Raw genomic sequence first — 17,291 nt, forward strand, 5'->3', positions numbered from 1 at the left:
GGATGGGGATGGAGCCAGTCCTGTCCTCCCCATCCCAATGAGATCCCAAGTCATCACCCACGAACGGCCTCCCCAGGGAGGAAGGGTGTTGTCCCTCCGCCTGCTCCCCCTTGGTGGTTTAGTGGCTGTCATCCTCCAGAGACCATTGGACAGTCAGGTCTGGGCCCACAGTGACAAGACATTTTGGGCCTCACAGGATGGGGGGGAGCCGGGTCTGTCCTCCCCACCCCAACGAGACCCCAAGTCATCGCCCACGAACGGCCTCTCTGGCTCCTGATCAAGCTGCTCAATGGCCATGATCCCAGAGACTCAGGAGCAAATCTTGAAACCCAGTGGCTTTTGGCAGAAATCCCTCCAGATTTAAGTGTTAAAATTCAGAATTTCAAAATCACACGGCCCTACTGCAGCCACGTGACATCATATATGTTATTCATAACCAGCAACAGAACACAAATTGCCTACTGTTGCCTTTTCAGCAGATCTGAGTGTTGGGGTAAAATCTCAAATAATAATGGTGGGTCTGGTGTCAAAATATTGAATGTGATCAAAGTAGAGAGAGAGTAATGTGGAAATCATCTACCCCACAGGTAGGGGGAGGGTATGGGATGGGGGTATACTGGGGTTTTGGTGGTGGAGAATGGGCACTGGTAAAGGTATGGGTGTTTCATCGTACGACGAGACTTAGACCCGAAGCTTTGTAACTGCTCTCACAGTGATTCAATAAATAAAATTATAAAAAATGAAAAATAAATAAATAAATAAAAAGCAACAGGGGACATAACAGAAGGCCTCTATAGCCATGCCACCGGATTCTGCGCCAGGCTGTTTAACTCAGGGCGCCTGGGGCGGGGGGAGAGCCCTCCCCGCCCCAAGAAGAAAAAACCTGCACAACCCAACTGCCGCCACACTAAAGGCCGCTCCCCACATGCTTGGACCAAGCCTCACTTACAAGTGAACGTATTCCTGGACATCTTATAAGACATTCCCTACCCATTTTCCATAATTACCACACCATATCTGATGGGGTTCAGATAGTAGGCAGCAAAGTACTGTAGCACTGTCCTCCCATTATTCATTGATTTGCTTGAGCGGGCCCAGTAACATCTCCATCTTGAGACTTGTTGTTACTATGTTTGGCATATCAAATATGTCAGGAGGAGCTTGCCAGGCTTTGTCGTGTGGGTGAGATACTCTCGGTAGCTTGCCGGGCTCTCCTAGAGGGGTGGAGGAATCAAACGCGGCTCGGCCGGGCAGGCTGCATGCAAGGCAAACGCCCTACCGCTGTGCTATCCCTCCAGCAAAGCACAGAGGGGGGAAAAATATATATATATGCATATATACATATTTTCAGACATATATACCAAAGCTCACATCACCCAAACTTTAACAACATGTTAGTGATACGCTATAGAATGTCTTAATGGCTCCTGCCAAAATAGAACAATCTTCATAGTGTTTCCTTGTAAGCATATTCGGCAGTTCTTCATAAGAGATAATACAAAATATATTAGTTCGGTTGTGTTTTGGGGCAGGGCTTGGGGCTTGGGATGGAAACATCCCGAATTTGGTGGTGGGACTGGTGTTTGAATACTAAATGTAAGGAAATCTTGTGAACTAGTTTATAAAAAAAAATAATTTAAGAAAACAGAGTCCCGGGGCTAGAGCGATAGCACAGCAGGTAGGGCATTTGCCTTGCACGCAGCCGACCCGGTTTCGATTCCCAGCATCCCATATGGTCCCTTGAGCACTGCCTGGAGTAACTCCTGAGTGAAGAGCCAGGAGTAACCCCTGTGCATCGCTGGGCGTGGCCCAAAAAGCAAAAAAATAAAAATTAAATTAAATTTAAAAAAACAGGGTCCAGAGTGATAGTACAGTGAGTAGTGTCCTTGCCAACCCAGGTTCCATCCCTGGCATCCCATAAGGTCCCCAGGGATTGCCAGAAGTGATTCCTGAGCATAGAGCCAGGAGTATACTTTGAGCATCATCAGACGTAGCCCCAAAACAAAACCAAGAAATATAGGGCATAATTTTATTTCTTAATATTCTTTGTTATTTTTAAATATATTACTTCTATATTTTTATATGGTTTCAAAAGTTTTAATGTCAAAAAAATAAAAATAGAAATAAGAATTGCTTAAAAGTTATTGTTTTTAACTAAAATCTCTTACAATATGCTAAGAAGCTAAAATACTCAATTCCCAAAACTTGATTATCATCACATCTAAGAACTCTGAAAGAGGAGCCAGAGTGATAGCACAGTGGGTAGGGTACTTGCACGCAGCCGACTCGGGTCCCATCCCCGGCATCCCCTGTGGTCCTCCAAGAACCACCAGGAGAAAATTCCTGAGTGCAGAGCCAGGAGTAACAACCCCTGAGCATTGCAGGTCGTGTTTCCCCCAACTTGCAAAAAAAAATAATAGTAAAATTGGAAAGAAAATGCCGCATCAAAGAATCCTAAGACAAGGAAAAGGATGATATGTACACAGCAGAGCCCCTGATCATTTTTATTCTATATTGAAATCACTTGAAATCAACAATTTTGTCATATAGTTCTTAGTATACAACCTTGGAGAAAGTGAAGTGTAATCAGGGGTATAAAAAAGCCATTTTTCTCATATAAGTTCAGTCAGGGAATTCCAGGAATTAAGTGTACTAGCAAGCCGTGGACAGAGAGCAGCCCTCAGAAACTTGTCGTTTCCCTGTCTAAGTTCCAGATGAAAAAACCCTTTGGAGTGCAAGCTGGGCTTTGCCACCTGTTTCCCTCAAAGGTAAAATCTCCGAGGAGTAAGTTTCCTCTGCTGCCTCCTTCTCCAGCACCTCCCATATCCCACTGTGCTGCTGCATCTTCTGCTGGGTCTTCTCTTCGGCAGTGCGGGATCTCCAGTCTGTTTTCCCCTTTCCGGGAGCACCTTTTGATTTCTCTGACATCGGGTAAGCAATCAAGTCCAGTGCTTTAGTGCACCGTGCGGACTTCCCAGCACGTGTGTCCCGGGCAGAGCCGCGGCCGGTGGTGTTGCTGCGGGCGGCGTGATAGTTGAGCTGGAGCAGAAGCTCCCTGACCGTGTCGCCTTTCCGACCGCTCTCCCAGTATTTCACGTTCGCTACTGGAGGCCAGCCTTTCTTGCTCTGCATCGATTCAATTTCCCTCAGAAGGCTGCAAAAGATGGAGAGTTGGGGCTGGAGTGATAGCTACGACGGCTAGGGCGTTTGACTTGCTGACACGGGTTTGATTCCCAGCATCCCATGTGGTCCCCTGAGCACCACCAGGAGTAATTCCTGAGTGCATGAGCCAGGAGTAACCCCTGTGCATCGCTGGGTATGACCCAAAGAGCAGGAAAAAAAAAAAAAAAGATGAAGAGTTGTCATGAGATCATCTATCTGTCAGACCATGAATGCCCAGAAATACCTTTTGAATTTGAGACTTAGAACAGAAACTCACTGCAGGATTCCAGGAACTGAGGGATGAGCAGAGCCCAGGTGGGTGGTCCTCAAATCAAGTGACCTGTACAAGTGGCCCGTGGCCTCCGTGAGGATAGAACTTGAAGAGTCGCTCAGCAGCAATTGACTTGCTGGGTAGATGAGATGAAGAATGAAAAAAAAAAAAAACAACGGTGTTAACAGTTGATGAAGACAGGAAGGTATGTAGGTACTCACAATACATTCGCAGCTGCCATCATCAGTAATTTAAATCAATTCCCTGAAACATGTTAAAGGGGCCAGAGGGATAGTACAGTGGATAGTGTGCTTGCTTTGCATGCTGCTGCCCCAGGTTCCATCCCTGGCATGTCATATGGAACCTTGAACTTGCCAAGAGTGACCCCGAGTGTAAAGCCAGGAGTTCACCCTGTGTCCTGCTGTGTTTGGTCCCCAAACTAAATAAACAAATAGAACGTGCTAAAAAAAATTTTTTAGGGGCTGGAGCAATAGCACAGCGGGTAGGGCATTTGCCTTGCATCTGGCCGACCCGGGTTCAATTCCCAGCATCCCATATGGTCCCCTGAGCACCGCCAGGGATAATTCCTGAGTGCAGAGCCGGGAGTAACCCCTTTGCATCCCCAAAAAGCAAAAAAGAATTAAAAAATTAATATACTTTATACCTGATTTGCAAGTACGCATTCTTTTATTTTTATCCCATTATAAAGACTACTTTTATTAGGGGGCGGAATGGACACGATTTATTACACATGGAATACAGAGACGGTGTTTGTAGGGCGTGGACCCTGGCATGTGGTAGAGACAGCTGGGTATGTACAGACGAAAAAACATGGGCAGCTGACCCAGCCCGTGTCCCTGTACTAACAAGAATAATCTCAGCCAATTCATGTGCGTAATTACCATCTGCTGGGCCTGTGTCATCCTGTAAGATAGAAACTGTCATCACTTGTCTTCTCCCCTCCTCGCCTCCCCCCCAGACACACTGTCCCTTCTCTTTTTTAATAGGTTTGGGGATTTTTTCCCTTTGGTTTCTTATTTTTGCACCAAGCCCAGCATGTACCGTGCCTGGCAGTGCTGTTCTTCAGGGACCCCGTGAAGCCAGGGATCAAACCTGTGGCTTCAGAACGTGCTCTCTCCCCAGGCCTTCTTTTGTTTGGATTATTTTGTTTGTTTGTTTTGTTTTGGGACCACATTCAGTAATGCTCAAGGTTTACTCCTGGCTCTGCATTCAGGGATGACTCCTGGCAGGGTTTGGGAGACCATCTGGGGTGTCAGGGATAGAACTCTGGTGGACCACATGCAAGGCAAATACCCTACCCGCTGTACGATTGCTCTGGCCCCCTCTACCCCAGGTCTTTCTTTCTCAATATACTACATAGTCCAGGGACACAAAAAATCAAAAAGTAGTTAGATATAAGGTGGAAAGTGCCTCTCCCATCTCAATCGCCACCTATAAAGGCTTCTAAAGTCTGTGCCCTTGGCGCTGGAGCGATAGTACAGCAAGTAGGGAGTTTACCTTGCACGCAGCCGACCGGACCAGAGTTCAATCCCTGGCATCCCACATGGTCCCCCGAGCATTGTCAGAAGTAACTCCTGTGTGCAGAGCCAGGAGTAACCCCTGAGCATAACTGGGTGTGACCCAAAAAGCAATAAATAAATAAATAAATAAATAAATAAATAAATAAAGTATGTGCCCTTGCAGGATTTTCACTATTATTCAGTCTTTGAAAAATTAGAAAAAGATTAAGTAGTTTGCTCCAGGGGATAAAGAGATAGTGCAATGGGTAGGCAAGGGTGGAGAGGGAGAGAGGAAAAGGGAGGGAAAGAGGGAGAGAGGAAGGGAGGCGGGGAGAGAGAAGAGAGAAACAGAGAGAGAGAGAGAGAGAGAGAGAGAGAGAGAGGTGTCCTGGGGGTGATGGAAGAGAAACTGAGTACAATGGTGGTAGGAAATGTACACTGGTGGAGGGATGGGTGTTGGAACACGGTATGACTAAAACCTAACCATGAACAGCTTTGTAAGGGTCTATTTCACGGTGATTCAATAAAAAAAAAAAATTAAATGATAATAATCTCCTGGCACCTCATATGGTCCCTTGAGAACTGCCAGGTGTGACCTCCAAACCAAAATAAAATAAAGTGACTTGCTCCAGTTAGTGGTAGGATGACCCCAGCCCCGGCCCTGACCATCCATAGGCTACCGGTCTCTCTCCGCTGCCACTCTGCTTCACAGTCATAGCTCAGGTCTCATACCGCCCACAGCTGCTTCTGGAAATCCGATAGGGAGTTTAGGGCCGCTCTGTTTAGCAATCTGGAGCTGAGATCCCTACGTGGCTGAGCAAGGACTCGTTCCCAGAGAGCCTCTGGACACCCACACCAGATGCTGTGCGCTACTCATTTCTGCCCCAAGTCCTTTAAGAGACTTTGCCTTGAGCCAGGGAGAACGCTCGCACATTGCATGCAATTGACCCAGTCCACTCCCTGGCATTGCATGGTCCAACAAACACCACCAGGACTGACCCCCCAAGCACCAAGGCTCTGACCTCAAAGCCCAGTGCTTATTCCTTCACAGCTGCTAGGAAAGAAGTGCGGCCCTGAGTGTGGCCCACCCTCTGCTCCCTCAGAGCAGATTCCCAAGCAGATCTCAGTCTGGGGCAGAGGAAATGCCCGGTGAGTTCACTGAAGGTGGCGAGAAGTCGCCGAGGCCCCGCTCCTTCAATCCTAACGTTTCCTTGAGCACTCATGGCTGCTTTGCGTCCATTATCTCATATATGGGATATAGCCCTGTAGGTAGACTCAGCATCCAATTCAGGTCAGTAAGAAAATTGGGGCTCAGAGCAGATATATCCTGGCCTTCAAATCCTAGTTCCCAGGATCTGGCAAGAACCCCAGATAAAAAGAATTCCCACATCGAAAGGCCCGACGTGATGAGACAGTTCCTGCTAGCAGTAGGTGGGGATGTCCCTGTTCACCAGATGCGCCGTGTCCGGGGGACTCCAGGGGTCTCACTGCCGCGCCCAGGACTGCCCAGTTCCCAGAATGGGCTCCTGCTCAGCCACTGTCCCGAGACCAACTCGGCCACAGAACCCAGGAACTTCCCGCCTCGGCAGCCCAGAAGTACATGGAGCCAAGACGCCCTAAGACTGTGCTGAATGGGTCCCCTATCTTTGGAGACCTCCACTGTGTCAGTCTGACCAGGGGACTCTCTTTCAATAAACTCACTTTGCTCTGCCTAAACCATCTCACTCTCCTGGTAAATCCTCTTTCCAATCCTTGGCTCGGACCCAGAGGGGCCTGGGTTCTAGCCCCTGCTCCATACCCAGGTTCCGTTTAAAAAACAGAGCTCGAGAGCTGGAAGTGACAGGCCAGCAGGTGGGACACACGACTTGAGGGTGGTCAATCTACATTCCAACCCCAGTACAAGAGATAAGACCCCCAATTCCTGCCGGGAAGTGATCCTTGAGCTCAGGGCCAGGAGTAAGCCCCGAGCACCATCAGGGGTGACCCAAAAACCAAGCCAGAGAAAATACAGCAAGAAAGAACCTTCTGTTCCCATTTTGTACTTCTGGGTGGAGACACACCCACCAAGTGTGCACGAGAGACCTGAGTCCCAAGGGTTCCCTGCTAGTGCCTTGAAAATCTTTTCTCAGATATGATCAATATTCCTAATTCCCCCCCTCCAACCCCCCCCCCCCCCACACACACTTTATTTCAGAGTAAAAACAAAGTGGCATGTTTATGATTGCCTCTGGGCAAAGCATGATATCCAGAGCATCCCCCCCCCCCTATCTGACTCTTCCTTATCTCTCTCCAACCAAAACATAAGCCTGTTTCTCCTCCTTCACTTGCATGTGTGCTAAATCCTGAGAGACGATGGGTCTGCCCTAGGACCACATTTCAGCACCCCTCGCCTCCTCCACCTCCTCCCCCAACCCCTGACCTTGAGGTGGTGGTCTCCAGGTAACAAGGAACTTTCAGGGGCCAGAATCAGGAGGGCATCTGTCCGTCCCAGATGATCCCCTGAGCGCTACCAGGGGTGGCCCCTGAGTGCGTGCAGTCAGGAGGAAGCCCTGAGCACCACTGGGTGTAGTCCCAGAACAGAACAGAGCAAACAAACCCCCTTCCGGGAGTGGCTGGATGCCAAGAGTGATCCCTGAGCTAAGGCTTTGGAGCTGGAGGGCTGTATGGGGCAATCAGACAGCTTCCCCCGGGTGGGTCCAAGGGGGTGGGAAGTGGAAACGGAGGAGGTGGAAGAGAACTCAGCAGTCTGAGGCTGCCTCCTTGAGCCTCTTTTGCTCTGCTGAACATGCTGTGTGTAAGGTTTCTCTTGGCAGGCCTCCTGCTCCTTTGCTCCTTCTTGCAGTAATTGTGTGTCTGTTTTCAGGTTAAGGAGAGAGAAGAGTCTGAGATTGGATATTTCCAGGGGTTTCCGTTTCTGCCCTAAATCGGTGTCTATGCATGTGTGTGTGTGTGTGTGTGTGTGTGTGTGTGTGTGTGTGTATGCGTGTGCACATGTGCGTGCGTGTGTATACATCTGGTGTGTATAGTGGGAGTAGGGGTGGGGGGGCGAGGCTACAGGGTCAGAAGATACTTTTGTTTCATCTCTTCACTACCTAGAGGATAGGAAGTTGGTGGTCTGCCACAGGATTGTGGTTACAGCCAGAAATAACCTTCCTCTCGGAGCAGCTGCCCGGTGAAACAGGCTACCGTGCAATTACAGACATCTGCTCTCCTCTCTCCCGCGTGGGCTCCTTCCCCAAGCCCCACGAGCCCTAGACTGCCTCACCCCTTTCCTCAGCTCAGGATGCTGCCATAGCGCCCCACTTTCTATTCTGTCCTCAGACCCCTTCAGACCCATGTGGGTTTTCCTTGTGTGCAAATTTTCATTAGGTTCTCCTCTTTTTTTCCTCTGCCTGAGACCCCTTTGAACATTCAGCCATGCTGAGAAATTCATGGGGTCTTCCCTCCCCAGCACCTGCACTTTGTTTTTTTGTATTTTTTTTCTTTTTGGGTCACACCTGGCGATGCACAGGGGTTAGTCCTGGCTCTGCACTCAGGAGTTACTTCTGGCGGTGCTCAGGGGACCATATGGGATGCTGGGAATCGAACCCGGGTCGGCCGCGTGCAAGGCAAACGCCCTAGGCGCTTTGCTATCGCTCCAGCCCAGCACCTGCACTTTGTAAGTTATCCATTGTGCTGAATAATGCTTCCACTCCTCACCTCACAGGTGGGTCCTTGGATGATCAAGAGTCCATTGGGTTTGTTGGCTTTTTAGCCATTTGATTAAGCCGTTCTCTGTCACATTCTGTTCGTCCAGGTTGCTAAGAACAGAATGTGACATAGAAGATGGCTGTGATCTAGGAAACACAGGCAAAATGCTTCGGGATTTTCTAACGATGAACAGTCAAGGAAGCCACAAAAGGAAGGATGAGGGAAGGGAAAGGGAGCAATCTGGAAGGATCCTGCACAGTTTGTCCAAAGCTTTGCCCTACAGAAATCAAATTGAAGCTGCAGAGGAATGCAAATTGAGAAAGATGATTCTGGGGCTGGAGAGATAGCACAGCGGATAGGGCGTTTGCCTTGCGCATGGCCAACCCGGGTTCGATTCCCAGCATCCCATATGGTCCCCTGAGCACCGCCAGGAGTAACTCCTGAGTGCAGAGCCAGGAGTAACCCCTGTGCATTGCCAGGTGTGACCCAAAAAGAAAAAAAAATAATAACAAAAATAAAGGCACACCCCTATAAACTCTTTAAAAAAAAATATGATTCTTCGTTCCAGAGACCCCACTCAAGACAGACAGACAGAGAGAGAGGGAGAGAGAGCGAGAGCGAGAGAGAGAGAGAGAGAGAGAGAGAGAGAGAGAGAAGCTGATTCTAAATTTACAAATGGGGAGAAAGAATAACCTTTCTGTAAGCCAAAATTAACATGCTTTTCTGTATCACTTGCCTGACTTTTTGGATTCAAGGGTTAGTGCTAGGAGGAGAGAATTCAGGCTGTGTGTGGCATTTGGAAATCAAAGTTGGAGACAAGAACTGACTCATCATCCTGCTGAAAGTCACCCACCAAAGCGCTTGTTTAATTTCTCTCTTCTAAATTTGAAGGAGATGGTTGGCACTTCCTCTTTAAATGAACCCCAGCGAGAAGAAAGTAACATAATGTTCATCTCCCCTACTACTTCATCCAAAATAAACAACAGAACACTCAGCTTGACATAATGGAATAGGAAAAGTCATATTTCTGATTCTTATCTCTCACTGAAATGGCTTCTCATTTGGCAGATTGAAATTTATTTATCAAAAAAGGAGAATAAGATTGGCCGTGTCAAAAAAATAAATAAATAAAGATTGGCCCATGTCAGAGGCAACTCAGAACAAAAATCACAGAGCCCTTCTTGTCATGTTGGAGATCAGTACTAAAGTCTCTAGGATAAACCTTGTATTAGGTTAAGAAATTTTCTTCCTGAAACTTGGATGGAGACTGAGAGAAGATGAGCTTTATAGGATATATTAGAAAGATATTCCATCTTTGAATATGTTCCACTGTAAAGCAGTGATAGATCAGAAGAAAAATAAAATTAGGCTGCAATGCTCTCCCACAGATGCATAATTTTATATTTTTTAAAGATTTTTCTCTTAATTTTTAAAAACCTTTTTCTTGAATCACTGTGAGATAGACCCTTACAAAGCTGTTCATGATTAGGTTTCAGTCATACAGTGTTCCAACACCCACCCCTCCACCAGTGTATATTTCCCGGCACCAGTGTCCCCAGGTTCCCTCCCATCAACCCCACTCCCTGCCTGCCTCTATGGCAGGCTCTCTCTCTCTCTCTCTCTCTCTCTCTCTCTCTCTCTCCCCACACACACTCTCTCTTCTCCCCCCTTCTTTTTTTTTGGGGGGGGGCATTGTGGTTTGCAATATTGGAGATTCATCATTTTAATATGCACTTACTCTCACCTTGAGCATAAAAATGTTATAAGTATAATTGAAATCTGAGTCCACATAGCTGGAAGCCTACAATTTTCACAGCCCAACCCGTATTATGTGGTATTCTACATGCGAGTGAAATATAATCAAAGAAAACCGTGAAAGCAAAGGCAATTTGCCCCAAGCACTCTAGATTATTCTCCAGCTGGTCCTGCCATGAAGCAACATCAGATACAGCAAATTTAACCACCTGCAAATGGAGCTCCTACAGGGCTGTGGATTCTGAAGCCCGTGGAGTAAAATGGGATTTTCTTTGTCCTGAGCTAAGGAGTAGGATGAAGGACTCGGGCTTCACGGAGAGAAAGGGAGCTCACAGGGTGAGAATTAGATGACTCAGATGACAAAAACCAGATGCTTTGTAATTAGATGTTTGTCCAGCCATATTGATGGACTTTTCCCATAGAAAGGTTATTTCTGGTTACAACCTTAACTCTTGAAAATATTTCCATTTTTCTTCTTCTTGCTAGTTAAGGGAATTGTTTAAAAGCTTCTTTTGAGGGCTGGAGCGATAGTTCAGCGGGTAGGGCATTTGCCTTGGACGCGGCTGACCCGGGTTCAATTCTCAGCATACCATATGGTCCCCCCGAGCACCACCAGGAGTAATTCCTGAGTGAAAAAAGCCAGGAGTAAACCCTGTGCATCGCCCAAAAACAACAACAACAACAAAAAAGCTTCTTTTGAGCATGCCGGGTTGGACTGACCTCAGTCAGAAACAATCCACATTGCTAAAGTGACACATTTTTGTTATTGTTTTAATAAATGTGATTAATCACTGGTTTGTAATACTATAAAATTGGGGGAGTTCAGCTTTGTGGGGAAGTCTATCCTTCAAAATCAAGGAAGGTGCTAAGATTTGAAAAACAAAAAAACAAAAAGTATTCTTAATCTGGGGCTGGAGCAATAGCACAGCAGGTAGGGCATTTGCCTTGCACACGGCCAACCTGGGTTCAGTTTCCAGCACTCCATATGGTCCCCTGAGCACCTACAGGGGTAATTCCTGAGTGCAGAGCCAGGAATAACCCCTGTGCATTGCCAGGTGTCATCCAAAAAGAAGAAAAAAAGTATTCTTAAGCCATAATCCAAATAAAAATCTAAGAAGTTAGTTCAAGGTCATTATTTTCCAACGCTTAAAATACAATCTGGGTCAGAGCAATAAGTACAGCAGGTAAGGCACTTGCCTTGCGCACGGCCGACCCAAATTCAATTCCCGGCACCCCATATGGTTCCCTGGACCCCGCCAGGAGTGAATCCTGAGGGCAGAGCCAAGGGTAAGCCCTGAGCACCACTGGGTGTCCCGCCAAAAAAAAAAAATTAAATTAAATTAAAAATAAGTAAATATAATGAGGTGGTTTTTTTTTTAATATTAACTACATTTCTCCCCCTGAAACAAGCCTGGTGTAGAACTCCACATCTATGGGCACTCAGGCAAACAGCATGGGGTGGGAACAAAGCCGTTTAACTACTTCTCACTCTCCTGCAAGAACAGGCTGGGCTCCAGCTCGGACTCACTCTGGTGCTATGAAAACACGAGGCATGCAGGGAAGGATGCCTGGGAACCCACAGCCTATTTGGAAGGTCAAAATCTACTAGAAAGAACTAGAAAATCAGAGTCTGAAAAGAGGATCTTTAGGATCCAGAGTGAGTAGGGTGGGGAGGGCATTTAGCCCAGGATTCAATCCCCGCCACCCCAGATGGTCCCTGAGCACTGCCAGGAGTAATTCCTGAATGTAGAGCCAGGAGTAGGTCCTGGTCATCGCCAAATGTGACCCAAAAACCAAAAAAAAAAAAAAAAAGACAAGATCCTTAGGGGGCTGGAGTGATGTAGTACAGTGGGTAGAGCCCTTGTCTTACAGCCAGTCTAAGTTTGAGCTCTGGCATTCCATCCCATATAGTCCCAGAGCACTGCCAGGAGTAATTCCTGAGTGCAGACCCAGGAGTAACTACTGAACATTGCAGGTGTGGGCCAAAAGCAAATGAAAACCAACCAAACAAAGGATCCTTTTTAAAAAAAAAATTGTATTGCTAACACAACAGCAACTTCATCATTGCCACTGAATTACTATACTTGGATGTTCCCTGGGATATCCAGGAGGGAGTCATATTTGTTTAAGAAGGTGGTCCTGTCTTTGAACAACTTTACCTCTCCAACTCTAACAAAAAGGTCCTTGGCTCAAAGGAATGGAGAGCAGGCTTCGTGTGCAAATGCCCCAGGTTCACTCTCCGCTGCCAAGGATCCCCCAAGCAGTACCAGGTAGAGCTTCAAAACAAACAAGGATACTTGGTTCAAGGCTCCTCCCCCCCTACCCCCATGATGGCGGCGTCCCCCCAAACTTGAGTTCACAGTGCCGACTCTGCAGAGGAGAGCTTCGGTGACCAATGTTCGGTAACACCAAGACTCTGGCTTCCCTGAAAATGACTAACAGCGGGTAGCCCCGGCTCTCAATGGCTCAGGCTTACTTCCTGTTTCATGCAGTTCCCTGGGCACATTTCCATTTAGACAGAATTTTTTTCCATGAACAGTCTCAGGAAACGCCACCCCCAGATAAGCCACAATGAACTAAGGATTCTGCAGAGCTGAAATATTTTGAGTCCTTGAAACCTTAGGAGCCAAAAAGCAACCAGAACCTTCTGCCTCCCACAAAGGAACCACCCTAACTGCTTCCCCAGGTCCCACTCACAGTTGAACTTCCAGAAGACAAGCAGAAATCTAGGAGGGACGTCACCCCAACGGATGGGGCCACAAACTACAGATTCAGTCCCTCCTAGAACCCATCTACCATCCCAGACTGTCATTTGCTTTTTCTGAAGTACGGTTTCTCCCCCTCACTTCTCCCTGCTAGGTCTGGAACACAGATTCCCAACACACCTTGGTGTCACTCTATGTCTCAACTCAGTTTTAAAAGCACAGGCAGGGCCCAGGAGCTAGTACAGGGGTTGAGGTGCTTGCTTCGCACAGAGCCGGCTGGGGTTCGATCCTCAGCACTAACTACAGTCCCCCAAGTCCTGCCAGGAATGATGTCTTAGCACAGAGCCAGGAGTAAACCCTGAGCAGCTCCAGGTGTGGCCCCCAAATCAAATCAAATTTAACATGATTTATTAAAAATAACAAATAATGGGTGAGGAGCGATAGCACAGCGGATAGGGCGTTCGCCTTGCAAGCGGCCAACATGGCCGACCCGAGTTCGATTCCTCCGCCCCTCTCGGAGAGCCCGGCAAGCTACCGAGAGTATTTGATATGCCAGACACAGTAACAATAAAGTCTCCAATGGAGACGTTACTGGGCCCGCTCGAGCAAATCGACGATCAACGGGAGGGCCTTTACCTTTACCTTTACCTTTACAAATAATGGGGCTGGAGCGATAGTACAGTGAGTAGGGTGTTGCCTTGCACACGGCCGACCTGGGTTCAATTCCCACCATCCCATATGGTCCCCTGAGCACCACCAGGAGTAATTCCTGAGTGCAAAAGCCAGGAGTAATCCCTGTGCATTGCTGGGATTTGCTAAAAAGCAAAACAAAACAACAAAACAACAACAACAACAAAAACCAAATATGCAAACAAATAAGGACAGAACATCTGAACAGAAACTTCTCGAAAGAAGACATCCAGTTTGCCCACAGGCCCAAGAGTAAATGCTAGACATCTCTGTTTGGGAAATGCAAACAGGAAGCTGCCAAACTAGGGACAGCTGCCACCTTGCACCCGTGAGAAGGGCAACCCTCAAAAGAGTGGACACACATGTCATGGGGAAGACAAAGTGAAGAGGAAGCGGGGCTCACTGTGAGGAGGGAAGGAAATGGGTGCATTTCTTTTTTCCCAGCACGGAATGGAGATTCCATAGCAGGGCAAACTAAAACCAAGGCCCCAGGGATGTCTGAGAGACAAGAGCTCTTTCCTGCAGGCAGAGGCAGTGAGAGGAGACAGCCTTGCCTGGTCATGGCCTTCAGGCTACAGAAGAACAAGAAAGACAAGACTTTGAACATGGCCTGGCTGCTGCAGATCAAATAATTCATAACTGGAAATAACACATCTGTGCAAACCCTCACACCCCAAATGCCAGAATTAGGAGGTGGCGCCTTTGGGAGGAGATAGGGCATGAGGATGGAGCCCCTCTAAAAGGGAATAGTATGCAAGGATGGTAGAAGCCAGGGCCAGGAGGATCAGTCCAGGGTCGGAAGCTGCCACAAGTGCTGGGGGAGAAGGCAACTGGGATAGACAAGGGACCATTGTGACAAAGCTAGCTGGAAATCACCACTCTGGATAGGAACTGCGTGCTGAAAGGAGGTAAAGGAACAAACATGATAACCTCTCAGAATCTGTATTGCAAACCATAATGCCTAAAAGGAGAGAGAGGGGGAGAGAGAGAAAGAGAGAGAGAGAGAAGGAGAGAGAGATAGAGAGAGGGGGAGAGAAGGGGGAGAGAGGGAGAGAGAGAGAAGGAGAGAGAGACAAAGAAAGATAGAGACAGAGAGAGCAGGAAAGAGAGAGGGAGGGAGGAAAGGAGAAAGACAGAGAGACAGAGACAGAGAGGGAAGGAGGGAGGGGGGGAGAGAGAGAGAGAGAGAGAGAGAGAGAGAGAGAGAGAGAAGGAAAGTGCCTGCCATAGAGTCCTAGAGTCTAATAGGGGAGAAAGGGTGTTGGGAGGGAAACTGGGATCATCAGTAGTGGGAAATGGACACTGGTGGAGGGATGGATGTTGGATCATTGTATGACTGAAACCTGATCGTGAACAACCTGGTAACTGCATCTCACAGTGACTCAATAAAAAACAAATAAATAGAAATAAAATGAAATGAAAAGGATTAGTGCCCTATTAAAAGAGACCTTTGAGCTCCTGGGCTGCTCCGCCCATTGAGGACACAGCAAGAGATGCAGCTGATGAAGCAACAAGCCTGGATCTGGGACCGCCCAGCCTGTGAATGGTGAGAAGTAAACATTCATCACTCAAGTCACCCCTCAATGGCATTCTGCAACGGCAGACTGAGAAAAGACCCTCCTGTAATGGTTGCTTTGTTTTGTTTTACTGGGAGGGGACTCCCAAGCAGTGCTCAGGGGGCCCTGGGGCAGAAAGGTCCATGATGCTCAGGCTGAGGATGTCTGTGCATCCTCAGGACCACACAGGGCGGTCCTCGATGGGTCACACTGTGCCAGGGATGGAACCAGGTTCCTGCACAGGCAAAGCAGGTACCCGCCTCCCTGTGCTCTATCCCTGGCCCCCAAAGACATCTTCGTGATGGTGAAAGCAAACAGAGCAAGTAAAACCACCAGGATGCGGAACAGGCTGGCCTTGCCGAGGGAAGCAATCATTTCAATAATGCAGCAGCACAGGATGCCCAGGACAGGCGCCCTGCTGGGAGCAGAAATCAGTCGGCCAATTACCTAGTTTGCACAGGGTGTCACTCAGGCTGATGCTCAGCTGCTTCCTGATGAGTGGGGAGTTGACGTGAGCGCCTGAATTTTCCTTAATTCTGATCACTTCCTTGTAAAATTCAATGGCCTGCTTCCTGGAGACCCTAGAAACAAGAAGTGGCGGTCACATTGTTGCACGGGACAGGCATGGCATTCGTTCAATCATTCACGCACTGACCGCTCATCAGAAGCAGAGCAGAGCCAGGACCAGGGCACAGAGGCAAGAAAGACTGATCCTGGTCCTCGGAGTGTTTCCTGCAGGTCAGCAGGGAGCCTGGATGGTGAGACAGGATTAGCCACTCGAGAAGAACTCACCTAAGGGCTGGGACTTTCTGGTTGGGGAATTTTCATTAGAGAAACGCCGTGATCCAACCGCATCGTGGAAAACTCAGTGCGGCCGGGGGCTCAGTGGCAGATGGAGAGTGAATACCTCACAGTGCTGCGCCCCTGGGTGTACCTGGGTGGGAGGCGAAGGGACAGGGTTGCGGTAAGCAGGAGGAGACCAGCCCAGAGCGGGAATGGAGATGCTCCGGGCACGACTATACTCCTGCAGCCTCTGGCAGCCGGAGCACTTAGTCCAGAGGCAGGTGACCAGCTTTTGAGACCTGACAGTGGCCGCAGAGCAGAGAGCGGCCAGCTAAGTCCTGCCATCCTGCCCAAGGAGGCAGAGCTGGTGCTGGAGTCCCAAAGGGGGCAGGGTCTTCACCTTGGTGAGGAGCTGGAGTTGGGGCAGGCCCAGCGGTGGCCGAGACCCTGTACTCAGACTCCCCACCCCCCACTCTGTTTCTCTATCTGGGGTACCCATCCCAGCTCGATCGGACTGGTAGGAGTGTTCATGACCACAGCCCCGGCTGAGTCTTGTACAGGACACAAGGGTGAGAGGGGGGTTGTGAGACTTGAGAAATGCTTATGCAAGGGCTTCGAGCGTGACTGCTAACATGATCGTGCAGACGGGGCAGGTGCAGGGCTGCCCTTTGTGGGGGCGGGGAGGGTCTGTTTGGTCCTGAGCAGGCTGAAGCATCCACACTTGGAACAGTCCAACGAAGACGGCTCCCGGCAGATGGAGCACTACTGGGAACTCGATCAAGGAGAGGATAATGAGGCGTCTCCCAGCAGATGCAGGACGGTGTCTGCGGCTGCTGACAGGGACAAGGGGCAAACAGAGACAAGGAATAGCCCCTTATGGAATCCTGACTGAAGTTCTTGGCACAGGTGAGAACAAAACATGCCCAGAGTGAGACAGCAGAGAGCTCAGAAACTGGACCTCAACGACATCCAGTTAAAAATTTTTTGTGCTACATGGGGATGAAAAGACGGCAGACTGGGGCTGGAGTGATAGTACAGCGGGTAGGGCGTTTGCCATGCACGTGGCAGACCCAGGTTCGATCCCCGGCATCCTATATGGTCCACCGAGCACCGCCAGGAGTAACCCCTGAGCATCACTGGGAGTGAGCAAAAAAGAAGG

At 48.6% G+C, this 17,291-nt stretch overlaps 1 protein-coding gene across 1 annotated transcript in view; it reads right to left on the reverse strand.

Annotated features, from left to right (window-relative positions):
- Positions 1–2,652: 2,652 nt before the first annotated feature.
- The window catches only part of LOC130028705 (putative tetratricopeptide repeat protein 41), a 70,625-nt gene continuing 55,986 nt past the window's right edge, over positions 2,653–17,291 (reverse strand). The window contains 3 exon segments of the mRNA XM_056119538.1: positions 2,653–3,154; positions 3,440–3,569; positions 15,797–15,930. Of these exon segments, the coding sequence (XP_055975513.1) occupies positions 2,653–3,154; positions 3,440–3,569; positions 15,797–15,930 (766 nt within the window).

Source organism: Sorex fumeus, unplaced genomic scaffold (genome assembly GCF_029834395.1).
Source record: "Sorex fumeus unplaced genomic scaffold, SorFum_2.1 ptg000003l, whole genome shotgun sequence".
In the NCBI taxonomy this organism is placed as follows: Eukaryota; Metazoa; Chordata; class Mammalia; order Eulipotyphla; family Soricidae; genus Sorex; species Sorex fumeus.